This window comes from Bufo gargarizans, chromosome 9, assembly GCF_014858855.1.
Source record: "Bufo gargarizans isolate SCDJY-AF-19 chromosome 9, ASM1485885v1, whole genome shotgun sequence".
Lineage (NCBI taxonomy): Eukaryota > Metazoa > Chordata > Amphibia > Anura > Bufonidae > Bufo > Bufo gargarizans.
Window position 1 is genome coordinate 12,775,961 of NC_058088.1, and position 14,434 is coordinate 12,790,394.

A 14,434-nucleotide genomic window follows, 5' to 3' on the forward strand; every position below is an offset into this window, starting at 1 on the left:
CATACCTGCTTCTTGCTTGTGGGCCAATGAGGAGGCTGCAATGTCTTTGTCTGAGCTTAGCAACATCCCTAGCGACCAATAGGAAAGTTGCCTACCCGTTACTATATAAGAACCTCCCCAGCAGCCATTTTCTACAGTTTATTGCAGTTATGAAGGCGACAGCCGTGTGATTGCTGTGCTCTGTGCTTTGTTGTATTACCTTAGACCAGGCATCCTCAAACTGCGGCTCTCCAGCTGTTGCAAAACTACAACTCCCACAATGCCCTGCTGTAGGCTGATACCTGTAGGCTGTCCGGGCATGCTGGGAGTTGTAGTTTTGCAACAGCTGGAGGGCCGCAGTTTGAGATCCCTGCCTTAGACTGTTAACATATATATATATATATATATATATATATAATACAGATAGTTAGGGGGAGATAGTCAGTGTGGGTTAGATTGATCTATAGTGTAGCTGATAGGTTCTGCTGTCCATACATAAATGCTACAGACATAGTGCTGGATGTCACAAGTTGCGCGTATTGCGCCAAAATATGCGCATCATTAATTGCCGATTTGCGCAAGTGCAAATATATTGGAGCACTCTATCTGCATATAAAGCTATTCTAATGCTCTGCCGTGCCAACCATTTTCTCTAATCTCAGGAAACTTATACCAGCTAGAAAAATGTAGCATAAGTGACCCACGCCTGTATTTCGCACACATTACGCACATATTACATTGCCGGTTTTCAAAGTCAAGAATATAACGAATATATATGACAAATATATGGCGAATATTCGCGAAATATCGCAAATTCTAATATTGCCCCTGCCGCTCATCCCTAGTTACAGGGAGAGAGATACAGCAGAAAGGACACATCCACTGAGAACGGGCATCTTTCTGAACGAGGAGAGATCTTCAGCAAAAAGGACACACCCCATGTTATTGAAGACTCTGTAGAATAACCCCGACCTGATATTCATAACTATCCTTTCAGACAGGCTCGGACTGGCCCACAGGGGTACAGGGGAATCCCCCGGTGGGCCCTTGAGCGAGGTGGGCCCCTAGTCTCCCACCCCCTACACAAGTGGCACATAACCCCGTAGACTTACTGCCGTACATACATATATTCAATGTACAGCGCCTCAACCGGTCTATGTTCATATAAAAAACTTGTTAAATGATTTATTATATTTGACTGTATCCGTATGGTGGGCCCCCAAAATAAATTTTACTGGTGGGCCCTAGGTACCCCAGTCTGACACTGCTTTCAGACAATGCATAATATGTAATTACCACAAAAAAAAATAAGACATTTTTGGTTGATGTATTTATTATGTTGATCAATAAGGTACAACCACTGCGGCAAGATGAAGACACCTGCGTACGATAGCGGTACGAAATCATCTCTATATACATCGGAGCGCTACACAAGTCTATGGCTCCTATATGTTTCACAAAAAATAAATAGACATCTGACAATAACTTATATATTACATAGACTAAAAGTAATACGGATAGTAAAGAGAGGCTACAAAAGGCTACCTCTACCCCTATCAAGTTGGGCGAGGTTCACATGATGTGGAGGTAGGATGGCAGGAACAGCGCCGCCGCCAAACTGACGAACCGTCTAAAAAAAGAGTTTAATACAGGTGGTTTTGGCACAGTTGGAGGCACAGATTTATCTTACATTTGCTATTGGATGACTCAATGTTGTGGTTTTATATGACTGACCGACTCGGTGCTCACTGATTGAATCGGCTCAATAGCAAGTGACAGTCTGAGCCTCTTGATCGTTGCCCTGAAGTAGGATAACTGCTGACTAGATGGATAGTTGTAATAAATTAAGAAAAAAAGTTATATTAGAAAAAGACACATCAAATTGGGATTTTCTGCTCATCTTCTTTTACTTGACTTAAGATAAGAAGAATAACTTCATGCTGGTAAAGGTCTTGTCTTGAGCAACAGAATTCTTACAACAGTATCTATGAAGGAAAATAGAGTAATGTTAGTTTAAATTGCCTTTAGTCACCTCCTCCACTAGGGGGAGCAGTGGAGCTTACTGCATATGGATTTATACAGCTCCCTGTATAGGGAATCAGTATACAGTGAGCTCCCTCTAGTGGTGGATGCAGGCAGTCAGACTTTGATCACATAAGTTTATGGATTGATGAAGGAAATCAGGGGATTTGGAGCTCTGTAAAATATAAAACTGGGTTTCTACCCTTATAAAAGTACATATCATATTACTGGGAATACTGTGGTACAAGGAGGTATGCGGAGATGCCACATGGACAGCAATAGAGGTTTGTACTACTAGCCTAAACCTAACCAAAATATTAACCCCTTAACCTATAACGCCGTACATGTACGGCATTATGTGCCCGTGGGTGTATGGAGCGGGCCTCTGCAGTGAGCCCACTCCATACGCTGGTGGGTGCTGGCTGTTTCATACATCCGGCTGAAGCGATCAAGCACGAGGCATAGCTCAGAATGGAGAGAGTAAAAATACAATTCAGCCTAATAGATGTCTATTAGGGTGAATAGGAGAGGAGATCAAAAGATCCCATGTACTAGGCCCCCTAAGGGGTCTAAAAGTTATAAAAACACCAATATATTAAAAGTTTAAAATCACCCCCCTTTCCCAATTTTACATATGAAAATATATAAACAATATAAAAATAAACATATTGAGTATTGCTGCGTTGGGAAATGTCTGAACTATAAAAAAATATATAAAAGAATTCCTGTGCGCTGAACACCGTAATGGGAAAAAAATGAAAAACACACCATTTGCCATTTTTTTGTCATCTTGTCCCCCTAAAAAATGGAATAACGGTGATCAATAAGTCATACACACTACAAAAATGGCTGTCAGAATATAGCGATGCCAAAAATGTTTAGATTTTTCCAAAGGTTTTTATTTTTTTAACAGTAGTAAAACAAACCAAAAGAAAAACTATTCAAGTTTGGTATCGCCGGATTCGTATTGAGCCACAGAATAAGGCCTCTATCACACTTGCATTGTTAGGATCCGGCATGCACTTCCGTTGCCGGAAGTGCCCGCCGGATCCGTAACACCACAAGTGTAACTGAAAGTATTTGAAGACTGATCAGTCTTCAAAATGCGTTCAGTGTTACTATGACAGCCAGGACGCTATTAAAGTCCTGGTTGCCATAGTAGGAGCGGGGAGCGGGGGAGCGGTATACTTACCGTCTGTGCGGCTCCCGGGGCGCTCCAGAATGACGTCAGAGCGCCCCATGCACATGGATCACATGCGCAGTGGGGCGCCCTGACTGTCACTCTGAAGCGCCCCGGGAACCGCACGGACGGTAAGTATACTGCTCCCCACTACACTTTTACCATGGCTGCCAGGACTTTAGCGTCCTGGCAGCCATGGTAACCATTCAGAAAAAGCTAAACGTCGGATCCGGTAATGCGCCGAAACGACGTTTAGCTTAAGGCCGGATCCGGATTAATGCCTTTCAATGGGCATTAATTCCGGATCCGGCCTTGCGGCAAGTCTTCAGGATTTTTGGCCGGAGCAAAAAGCGCAGCATGCTGCGGTATTTTCTCCGGCCAAAAAATGTTCCGGTCCTGAACTGAAGACATCCTGATGCATCCTGAACTGATTTCACTCCATTCAGAATGCATGGGGATAATCCTGATCAGGATTTTTCTGGCATAGAGCCCCGACGACGGAACTCTATGCCGGAAGAAAAGAACAACGCAAGTGTGAAAGAGCCCTAAGAATGTCATTTTTAGTTCAAAGTGAACGCTGTGATGTCAACACCCCCAAAACCTTGCCGGAATTCAGTTTTTTTATTTTTCAATTTTGCCACGCAAAGAATTTTGTTCCCGTTTTCCAATACAAGACATGGTAAATTAAATGGTGGCATTCAAATATGCATCTTGTCCCGCAAAAAAAAGAGGTCTCGTATAGCTATGTAAAAAGTAAAAATAAAGAAGTTATGGGTGTTGCAACGTAGGGAGGAAAAATCCAAAATATAAAAATTAAAATAGGCCCGGTCTTTAGGGGTTAAATAGTCCCCATGATTATAGAGTAGAATGCAAGCACAGGTCAAAAACCTAGCTAAGCTGGGGCAACCAGTATGCCCAGTTACATAGTCAAATCAGTGGGGACATGACTACAACTTGGCTGGAGCCCCACTAACTGGGCATGGGTGGCTTATCTTAGCGTTACATCATTGCTGCATGGGACAACCCCTTTAATTTCCAAAACTACTTACAATAGCTAATATGTAGCAGAATCCGCCAATGAGGAAAACAGAAACAACTGCTGAGAAGAAAGATATGAGCACAATGCCATAAACGGGAAGTCCTGGAGGTTCTGAAAAAAATCAAATAAAAATTAAGACTTGTGTGTTTGAAACCTCCCCAATTTTTAGATGTCAAGTTTCCGAATATGATTTGCTTATTACTATCCTGAGGCAAAAGCACGTGACAACTGGATCAGACTACACAGAGTTGGTTTGTAGTCTGTAACCGCGGAGACACATAGGTCTACATAGGAGCTGTTTACACAAAACGGTAGAAAATTTAGACATTTTGTAAAGTTGCTTATTTTTTAATATATATTTTCGATGCAGGGTTAATCTAATTATCTCTCCAAGAGATAAGGGGTGCCGGAAGTCTCTGGGAGCCATTTATCTGCCTAAACTTATCTGAAAGGTCAGGATCTGAAAACTTTTCAGTTGGTAAATTTCGGAGCCCCATACAGCGCGGGACCGTCTATTTATGGGTGGGGCTTACAGAAATCCCACCTATTTTTGATCCAGGGCAGTTCAAATTTGCAGGGACTTTCTCCGAAAATTAGGGACAGTCCCTGCAAATTCGGGACTATTGGCAACTATGTGTTATGATGGAGGATGAGGTGATGTATAGAAATACCCCTGTATATAGTCTGCTTACCTGGTTGGGCGACTGGGGCTGGGCTCTCAGCTGTCAGTGTGAATAAGACTTAAAGCTCAGTCGATAAGACTCATATAAATACATGGAGGACGATCGTATGTATAGTAATATGTGGCTCTTCTAGGACTAACACTGGAGCCTCTGCCTCAGTGCTTAGGGACACACCCCAATGACAATGGAAATGGTAACACCCGGTTGTCAATGTAGGCTACCTTCACACTCGCGTTTGGTGCGGATCCGTCATGGATCTGCACAGACCGATCTGCACCGATAATACAACCGCATGCATCCGTTTGTATTATCTTTAACATTGCCAAAACAGATCTGCCTTGAACACCATTGAAAGTCAATGAGGGACGGATCCGTTTTCTATTGTGCCATATTGTGTCAGTGAAAACGGATCCGTCCTGACACACAATGTAAGTCAATGGGGACGGATCCTTTTGCCTTTGCCTCGTCAGGCGGAGCGTTTTGGTGTCTGGCTCCAGAGCGGAATGGAGGCAAACTGATGCATTATGAACGGATCCTCATCCATTCAGAATGCATTAGGGCAAAACTGATCCGTTTTGGACCGGTTGTGAGAGCCCTAAAAAAGGATCTAACAAACGGAAACCAAAACGCCAGTGTGAAAGTAGCCTAATTCATAAATTTCCAGGAGGAATAACTGAGAAATGGCACAAAACAAACGTCATCACCACATTCACACCACAAGGGTGTGCTCAAAATTTTCTGGATGTTTACTCATTACATTTAGTGGCAGTAACGATATTATATAAGTATCGACATGTAGGCACCTAAGTAATAGTTTTGTAATTTGACGCAGTATTGTGGTATTACTTGGGCACTGTATGGTACTATTCGACAATGTATAATGGTATTTAGCTGCATTATGGCAGCAGGGCCGCCATTAGGGCTATACTGGTGGTACTCCTTCAGGGACCTGATGAGACTCCTAAACTTGAAGGAGAGTAATAATAATAAAAGTAATAGTAATAAAGTTTGTACATACAGTATCTCCGGAGAAGAGCATAACCTGTCAGGAGTTTACCCAGCCAAGGTACTATGCAGGCCTGTGCTGTGTCATGCCAACCAGTCAAGCCCTGGCTGGTCTATCAGTAAGACTGGAAGCCTGGCCAATCAGGTTCTTAGAGCTCAGGGTGAATTAAAGACCTTTAGGGTAATTTTGTTATATTTTTTTATTATTATTATTATTGCATTGTACTCATTTTAAGCTAAAAATATTTTTTTCAATTGGTCTTTATTAAAATTTTTTAACCCCTGTCTCTGTGCAGCCTTGAGTTTCTCTACAAGGAGACTCAGAATTTTCACTCTGTTTCGTCAGGCAGTTCAGCTGATGGCTCCTTAGCTCAAGTCTTATCTTTCTGATAAGAATGTGGCTTAAATAAGTGTTTATGACCTTTAAGTAAGTTAGACATAATGTTTATTAGATGTTCTACCCTTTTTGATAGAACGGCTCAATTGAAAAAAAGATTTTTAGGCCAAAATGAATGAATAGCAATCAAAATAAAAATTACTTCCAAAAGTGTACCTTTAATTCCCATTTGTCTGAGCTTTTGTTCCCTGGCCCCTGTGTTCTCAGAACAGCGCTGCTTCTCTGTTGGATATTCCTGTGTAATGACTTTTGGCTCCTTTTTCTTGTATTAACCTCTCATCTCCTGTTTTTGCAGTTTCTGGCTTTCCTGACCCTGCTTGTCTATTACACTTTGCACCCCTGGTAATTCCAGTAGGTCTGCTTTTAGCAAGTTTGCACCAGTTTTCTGCTACCTTACTCCGCAGACTTAACCTGGGTCCTTAGAGACCTCACAGCGGGTTCTGGTGATGAACCTAGAGAAAGCATTACCTTCCCAACATCTTGGCTGATTAAGGAAAACTGGTAGCAGGTTTTGAATTAACAATGGTGACAGGTCTGGACAGTGAACATAGTATTTCCACACATAAATGTTGCAGGTGCCCAGTATAATATATTCCTAGTACTGTTACTCAGTGTCCAATGTAAAGGGATTGGGGATAGCAGTGCAAACATGCCTTTTGTTGAGCTTTTATTATCAGGAGTACTGTAAATGTGAAGTTTTATTCTGCCAGATTCTGCTCCTGCAAATGCTCAGGGCAGGGCTTCACTGTGAAGTTCTCTCAGCATTAAGCTGCTTCATGGCCGCTCTCCTCTGTGTGACAGCTGTAGCATTTCACCAGGAGATCACTACAGCTATTATTCAGAGAAGAGGAAAGAGATTGTGAAACAGCTCGATATTCGAAATCAACTTTTTGCCAGGTGTGCATGGAGTGGGACCCATGATTATCGGCTGACCACCATGGTGGCTGGTTTTAATCTTGACTGATTGGTGGTTGATCACTGTATAATACTCATATTATATAGCGATCTATGCATAGGAGAAGGACTGACCTGTACTTGCTGAAGTAAAACCTGTTGTACCTGAAAATTATGAAGATTGAATTTACAAAGGTTGTGTCACGGAAGGGGAGAGCGTGCACAGCCCTGAGCTCAACCCACACCTCTGTCCCTGCCTACTTTCACGGTCCGCCCTAGGCGGCGGTGTAAAACTGGACGATGTTCCCTAAACTGAGTACATGCTGGGCCTTAAAGGGAACAATGAAACTGTAGAAAATAATAAACAAAGTGACAGGCAGCCACGGAGGGGTAAATACACCAACAATGCAAATATAAGCAGAGGTCAAAATAAAGAACTAAAGATATACAGTATATAAAAGAGTAAGGAAGGTCAAAACAAGCCGAGGTCAGTACCAGGAGGTCACGTCAGTAAAAAGGAATAACCAAATCAAAACAAACACAAGCCGAGGTCCGAATGCCAGGAGGTCAAGTCAATACAGAGGAAGCGTGGTCAAGGAAACAGAGCCGAGGTCAAGGTACAATGCAAACCAATACAGAGAACTTGGTGAATGTTAAAGACCTTATTCACAGGCAACCTGTGGCTAGCAGGCTGCCTGTTTAAATAGTCCTGGCCAGTGTCACGTGACTCACAGGAGCCCAACTCAGCCGAGCACCGATCATCATTATCGACGCTCGGCTCTCCTGCAGCTCGCCTGCTGTCATGGAGACGAGGACACAGGCTATGTCCCTCTCCCTCTCCTTGCGCAGGGTGCCAGTGGTGCTGCGAAGGAAGCATGCGTCGCCGCCCCCTCGTTACAGGTTGTGTATGGCATGAAACATATGGTGGTTGCACCTAAATGATAGATCCTCTGTTTACACATATGAGAATCCAGTTTTGGCAATAGGATTTGTGTTTGGGGAGGGAATCAATTAAGAGAGAGTAAGAGGACTGACCTGTTGTTGGGGAAGTAGATCCTGTTGTACCTGGAAAATAAAAAATGAAGACAGAATTTTCAAGAGTTCTGTATGGTGTGAATCGGGTGGTGGTGGCCCCTAAATGGTAGATCCCACATTTACACATATGAGAATCCAGTTTTGCCTACAGGACTTGTGTTCTGGGGATTCAATGAACAGAGAGTAAAAGGGACTAACCTGTCCTTGGGGAAGTAGATCCTGCTGTACCTGGAAAATAAATATAAAGATTTAAATTACAAGAGGTCTCTATGGCCTCAATAGGGTGGTGGTGGCACCTATATGTTTGAACCCCCATTTATACATACTAAGTTGTAATGAAGAGAGTAAAAAAAAGGACTGACCTGTCCCTGGTGATGTAGAGCCTGTTGTACCTGGAAAATAAATATGAAGTTAAATTTACAAGGGTCGTGTATGGCCTGAATCGCGTGGTGGCGACACCTAAATGGTTGATCCCCCTTTTATACATACTAAGATGTAATGAAGAGAGAGTAAGATAAAAACTGACCTGTTCTTGGTGAAGTAGATCCTGTTGTACCTGGAAAATAAAAAATGAAGACAGAATTTTCAAGAGTTCTGTATGGTGTGAATCGGGTGGTGGTGGCCCCTAAATGGTAGATCCCACATTTACACATATGAGAATCCAGTCTTGACTACAGGACTTGTGTTCTGGGGATTCAATGAACAGAGAGTAAAAGGACTAACCTGTCCTTGGGGAAGTAGATCCTGTTGTACCTGGAAAATAAATATAAAGATTAAAATTACAAGAGGTCTCTATGGCCTCAATAGGGTGGTGGTGGCCCCTATATGTTTGAACCCCCATTTATACATACTAAGTTGTAATGAAGAGAGAGTAAAACAAGGACTGACCTGTCCCTGGTGACGTAGAGCCTGTTGTACCTGTAAAATAAATATGAAGTTAAATTTACAAGGGTCGTGTATGGCCTGAATCGCATGGTGGCGACACCTAAATGGTTGATCCCCCTTTTATACATACTAAGATGTAATGAAGAGAGAGTAAGATAAAAACTGACCCGTTCTTGGTGAAGTAGATCCTGTTGTACCTGGAAAATAAAAAATGAAGACAGAATTTTCAAGAGTTCTGTATGGTGTGAATCGGGTGGTGGTGGCCCCTAAATGGTAGATCCCACATTTACACATATGAGAATCCAGTCTTGCCTACAGGACTTGCGTTCTGGGGATTCAATGAACAGAGAGTAAAAGGACTAACCTGTCCTTGGGGAAGTAGATCCTGTTGTACCTTGAAAATAAATATAAAGATTGAAATTACAAGAGGTCTCTATGGCCTCAATAGGGTGGTGGTGGCCCCTATATGTTTGAACCCCCATTTATACATACTAAGTTGTAATGAAGAGAGAGTAAAAAAAGGACTGACCTGTCCCTGGTGACGTAGAGCCTGTTGTACCTGGAAAATAAATATGAAGTTAAATTTACAAGGGTCGTGTATGGCCTGAATCGCATGGTGGCGACACCTAAATGGTTGATCCCCCATTTATACATACTAAGATGTAATGAAGAGAGAGTAAGATAAAAACTGACCTGTTCTTGGTGAAGTAGATCCTGTTGTACCTGGAAAAAAAATAATTATGATTGAATTTACAAGAGTTCTATAGGACCTGAATTGGGTGGTGGTGGCCCCTAAATTGTAGAACCCCCATTTACACATATTAGGTTGTAATGAAAAGAGTAGGACTGACCTGTGCTTGGTGAAGTAGAGCCTGTTGTACCTGGAAAATAAATATGAAGATTGAACTTACAAGGATTGTATATTGCTTGAATCACGTGGTCGTGGCACTTAAATGGTAGATCCGACATTTACACATATGATAATCCAGTCTTGCCTACAGGACTTTTGTTCTGGGGAATTCAATGAACAGAGAGTAAAAGGACTAACCTGTCCCTGGGGAAGTAGATCCTGTTGTACCTGGAAAATAAATAAGAAGATTGAATTTACAAGAAGTCTCTATGGCCTGAATCGGGTGGTGGTGGCCCCTATATGTTTGAACCCCCATTTATACATACTAACTTGCTAACTTGTAATGAAGAGGGAGTATAAAAAAAGGACTGACCTGTGCTTGGTGAAGTAGAGCCTGTTGTACCTGGAAAATATATATGAAGATTGCATTTACAAGGGGTTGTGTATAGTCTGAATTGCTTGGTCATGGTACCTAATTGGTTGATTCCCACCCTTTTACACATACTATGTTGTAATGAAGACAGAGTAAGAGAAGGACTGACCTGTCCCTGGTGACGTAGAGCCTGTTGTACCTGGAAAATAAATATGAAGTTAAATTTACAAGGGTTGTGTATGGCCTGAATCGCGCGGTGGTGACCCCAAAATGGTTGATCTCCCATTTATACATACTAAGTTGTAATGAAGAGAGAGTAAGATAAAAACTGACCTGTTCTTGGTGAAGTAGATCCTGTTGTACCTTGAAAATAAAAATTAAGACTGAATTTGCTAGAGTTTTATATGACCTGAATTGGGTGGTGGTGGCCCCTAAATTGTAGAACCCCCATTTGCACATATTAGGTTGTAATGAAAAGAGAAGGACTGACCTGTACTTGGTGAAGTAGAGCCTGTTGTACCTGTAAAATAAATATGAAGATTGAACTTACAAGGATTGTATATTGCTTGAATCACGTGGTTGTGTCACTTAAATGGTAAATCCCACATTTACACATATGATAATCCAGTCTTATAAAGTAAAATCTCTGTATAGGAAATTAGTCCCCTCAGGCGCTGCAAATCCTAGGACAATGTGGGTAAAAAGTCAGCAAAATATAATGATAAGAAAAAGGATTGCGCTGCAGGAGAAGATTCTTTTAAGTGTTCCTGTTTTCCTCTTATATTCGTAAAAATCTTCAGTTAGACGGACCACATTCAATCCATAATTCTCAACAGTGGCATGGAAACCTGAAATGCAGTAACAAAACGCACTATGGTGTAGTATGCTCTGAACACCTGTCGCATCGGGTGAATGCGATATACTCACAAAATTCCACTTGTGACGCGCATAGTAAGAGACCTTGTGTAATCAAAGAGCTCTAGTTGTGGAGCAGGCACGAACCAGGAGCCGTCAATTCAGTAGATCTTTATCCGAAGCACGATCCCACCAGCAGAGTGTCACTTTGAGATATCACCCGTCTCACACTTCCATGGATCTCAAAAAGGAAGGAGGGCGCAGGAATAGTGAAGTACGTACCAATTGTTGCGGATAATAATTGTTTAATATACTCACAAAATTACATAGATAAAATTGTATTAAGAACAATCTGTGTTGCCCGACCCGGGTTTCGCCATAATGCTTCGTCTGGGTCCCTCCTTTTTGAGATCCATGGAAGTGTGAGACGGGTGATATCTCAAAGTGACACTCTGCTGGTGGGATCGTGGTTTGGATAAAGATCTACTGAATCAACGGCTCCTGGTTCGTGCCTGCTCCACAACTAGAGCTCTTTGATTACACGAGGTCTCTTACTATGCGCGTCACAAGTGGAATTTTGTGAGTATATCGCATTCACCCGATGCGACAGGTGTTCAGAGCATACTACACCATAGTGTGTTTTGTTACTACATTTCAGGTTTCCATGCCACTGTTGAGAATTATAGATAATCCAGTCTTGCCTACAGAACTTGTGTTCTGGGGAATTCTATGAACAGAGAGTAAAAGGACTAACCTGTCCCTGGGGAAGTAGATCCTGTTGTACCTGGAAAAAAAATAAGAAGATTGAATTTACAAGAGGTCTCTATGGCCTGAATCGGGTGGTGGTGGCCCCTATATGTTTGAACCCCCATTTATACATACTAACTTGCTAACTTGTAATAAAGAGAGAGTAGAAAAAAAAGGACTGACCTGTGCTTGGTGAAGTAGAGCCTGTTGTACCTGGAAAATATATATGAAGATTGTATTTACAAGGGGTTGTGTATTGCCTGAATCGCTTGGTCATGGTACCTAATTGGTTGATTCCCACCCTTTTTACGCATACTAGGTTGTAATAAAGACAGAGTAAGAGAAGGACTGACCTGTCCCTGGTGACGTAGAGCCTGTTGTACCTGGAAAATAAATATGAAGTTAAATTTACAAGGGGGTGTGTATGGCCTGAATCGCGTGGTGGCGACTCCAAAATGGTTGATCCCCCATTTATACATACTAAGTTGCAATGAAGAGAGAGTAAGATAAAAACTGACCTGTTCTTGGTGAAGTAGATCCTGTTGTACCTAAAAAAAAAATTAAGATTGAATTTACAAGAGTTCTATATGAACTGAATTGGATGGTGGTGGCCCCTAAATTGTAGAACCCCCATTTATACATATTAGTTTGTAATGAAAAGAGAGTAAGAGAAGGACTGACCTGTGCTTGGTGAAGTAGAGCCTGTTGTACCTGGAAAATAAATATAAAGATTGAACAAGGATTGTATATTGCTTGAATCACGTGGTCGTGGCACTTAAATGGTAAATCCCACATTTACACATATGATAATCCAGTCTTGCCTACAGAACTTGTGTTTGGGGGAATTCAATGAATAGAGAGTAAAAGGACTAACCTGTCCCTGGGGAAGTAGATCCTGTTGTACCTGGAAAAAAATAAGAAGATTGATTTTACAAGAGGTCTCTATGGCCTGAATAGGGTGGTGGTGGTGGTGGCCCCTATATGTTTGAACCCCCCATTTACACATACTAACTTGTAATAAAGAGAGAGTATAAAAAAAGGACTGACCTGTGCTTGGTGAAGTAGAGCCTGTTGTACCTGGAAAATATATATGAAGATTGCATTTACAAGGGGTTGTGTATTGTCTGAATCGCTTGGTCATGGTACCTAATTGGTTGATTCCCACCCTTTTACGCATACTAGGTTGTAATGAAGACAGAGTAAGAGAAGGACTGACCTGTCCCTGATGACGTAGAGCCTGTTGTACCTGGAAAATAAATATGAAGTTAAAAATTTACAAGGGTTGTGTATGGCCTGAATCACATGGTGGTGACTCCTAAATGGTTGATCCCCCATTTATACATACTAAGTTGCAATGAAGAGAGAGTAAGATAAAACTGACCTGTTCTTGGTGAAGTAGATCCTGTTGTACCTAAAAAAATAAATAAATTAAGACTGAATTTACAAGAGTTCTATATGAACTGAATTGGATGGTGGTGGACCCTAAATTGTAGAACCTCCATTTATACATATTAGTTTGTAATGAAAAGAGAGTAAGAGAAGGACTGACCTGTGCTTGGTGAAGTAGAGCCTGTTGTACCTGGAAAATAAATATAAAGATTGAACAAGGATTGTATATTGCTTGAATCACGTGGTCGTGGCACTTAAATGGTAAATCCCACATTTACACATATGATAATCCAGTCTTGCCTACAGAACTTGTGTTTGGGGGAATTCAATGAATAGAGAGTAAAAGGACTAACCTGTCCCTGGGGAAGTAGATCCTGTTGTACCTGGAAAAAAAAAAGAAGATTGATTTTACAAGAGGTCTCTATGGCCTGAATCGGGTGGTGGTGGCCACTATATATTTGAACCCCCATTTATACATACTATCTTGCTAACTTGTAATGAAGAGAGAGAGTAAAAAAAGGACTGACCTGTGCTTGGTGAAGTAGAGCCTGTTGTACCTGGAAAATATATATGAAGATTGCATTTACCAGGGGTTGTGTATTGTCTGAATCGCTTGGTCGTGGTAACTAATTGGTTGATTCCCACTCTTTTACGCATACTAGGTTGTAATGAAGACAGAGTAAGAGAAGGACTTACCTGTCCCTGGTGACATAGAGCCTGTTGTACCTGGAAAATAAATATGAAGTTAAATTTACAAGGGTTGTGTATGGCCTGAATCGCGTGGTGGTGACCCCTAAATGGTTGATCCCCCATTTATACATACTAAGTTGTAATGAAGAGAGAGTAAGATAAAAACTGACCTGTTCTTGGTGAAGTAGATCCTGTTGTACCTGGGGAAAAAATTAAGACTGAATTTGCAAGAGTTCTATAGGACCTGAATTGGGTGGTGGTGGCGGCCCCTAAATTGTAGAACCCTAATTTGCACATATTAGGTTGTAATGAATAGAGAGTAAGAGAAGGTCTGACCTGTACTTGGTGAAGTAGAGCCTGTTGTACCTGGAAAATAAATATGAAGATTGAACTTACAGAGATTGTATATTG

General features: G+C 41.7%; 1 protein-coding gene across 1 annotated transcript in view; it reads right to left on the minus strand.

Annotated features, from left to right (window-relative positions):
• Nucleotides 1–1,607: 1,607 nt before the first annotated feature.
• Nucleotides 1,608–14,434, minus strand: part of LOC122946645 (serine-rich adhesin for platelets-like) — a 115,420-nt gene continuing 102,593 nt past the window's right edge. The window contains exons 42-74 of the mRNA XM_044306397.1: nucleotides 14,360–14,389; nucleotides 14,194–14,223; nucleotides 14,030–14,059; nucleotides 13,861–13,890; nucleotides 13,687–13,716; nucleotides 13,494–13,523; nucleotides 13,326–13,355; nucleotides 13,161–13,190; nucleotides 12,992–13,021; nucleotides 12,819–12,848; nucleotides 12,626–12,655; nucleotides 12,463–12,492; nucleotides 12,298–12,327; nucleotides 12,128–12,157; nucleotides 11,952–11,981; nucleotides 10,833–10,862; nucleotides 10,676–10,705; nucleotides 10,512–10,541; nucleotides 10,343–10,372; nucleotides 10,168–10,197; nucleotides 9,971–10,000; nucleotides 9,813–9,842; nucleotides 9,649–9,678; nucleotides 9,484–9,513; nucleotides 9,287–9,316; nucleotides 9,123–9,152; nucleotides 8,958–8,987; nucleotides 8,761–8,790; nucleotides 8,597–8,626; nucleotides 8,433–8,462; nucleotides 8,235–8,264; nucleotides 4,231–4,331; nucleotides 1,608–1,964 (exon numbers count right to left, since the gene is read on the minus strand). Of these exons, the coding sequence (XP_044162332.1) occupies nucleotides 1,915–1,964; nucleotides 4,231–4,331; nucleotides 8,235–8,264; nucleotides 8,433–8,462; nucleotides 8,597–8,626; nucleotides 8,761–8,790; nucleotides 8,958–8,987; nucleotides 9,123–9,152; nucleotides 9,287–9,316; nucleotides 9,484–9,513; nucleotides 9,649–9,678; nucleotides 9,813–9,842; nucleotides 9,971–10,000; nucleotides 10,168–10,197; nucleotides 10,343–10,372; nucleotides 10,512–10,541; nucleotides 10,676–10,705; nucleotides 10,833–10,862; nucleotides 11,952–11,981; nucleotides 12,128–12,157; nucleotides 12,298–12,327; nucleotides 12,463–12,492; nucleotides 12,626–12,655; nucleotides 12,819–12,848; nucleotides 12,992–13,021; nucleotides 13,161–13,190; nucleotides 13,326–13,355; nucleotides 13,494–13,523; nucleotides 13,687–13,716; nucleotides 13,861–13,890; nucleotides 14,030–14,059; nucleotides 14,194–14,223; nucleotides 14,360–14,389 (1,081 nt within the window). The 3' untranslated portion in view covers nucleotides 1,608–1,914. The remainder of the gene's footprint in view (nucleotides 1,965–4,230; nucleotides 4,332–8,234; nucleotides 8,265–8,432; nucleotides 8,463–8,596; nucleotides 8,627–8,760; nucleotides 8,791–8,957; nucleotides 8,988–9,122; nucleotides 9,153–9,286; nucleotides 9,317–9,483; nucleotides 9,514–9,648; nucleotides 9,679–9,812; nucleotides 9,843–9,970; nucleotides 10,001–10,167; nucleotides 10,198–10,342; nucleotides 10,373–10,511; nucleotides 10,542–10,675; nucleotides 10,706–10,832; nucleotides 10,863–11,951; nucleotides 11,982–12,127; nucleotides 12,158–12,297; nucleotides 12,328–12,462; nucleotides 12,493–12,625; nucleotides 12,656–12,818; nucleotides 12,849–12,991; nucleotides 13,022–13,160; nucleotides 13,191–13,325; nucleotides 13,356–13,493; nucleotides 13,524–13,686; nucleotides 13,717–13,860; nucleotides 13,891–14,029; nucleotides 14,060–14,193; nucleotides 14,224–14,359; nucleotides 14,390–14,434) is intronic.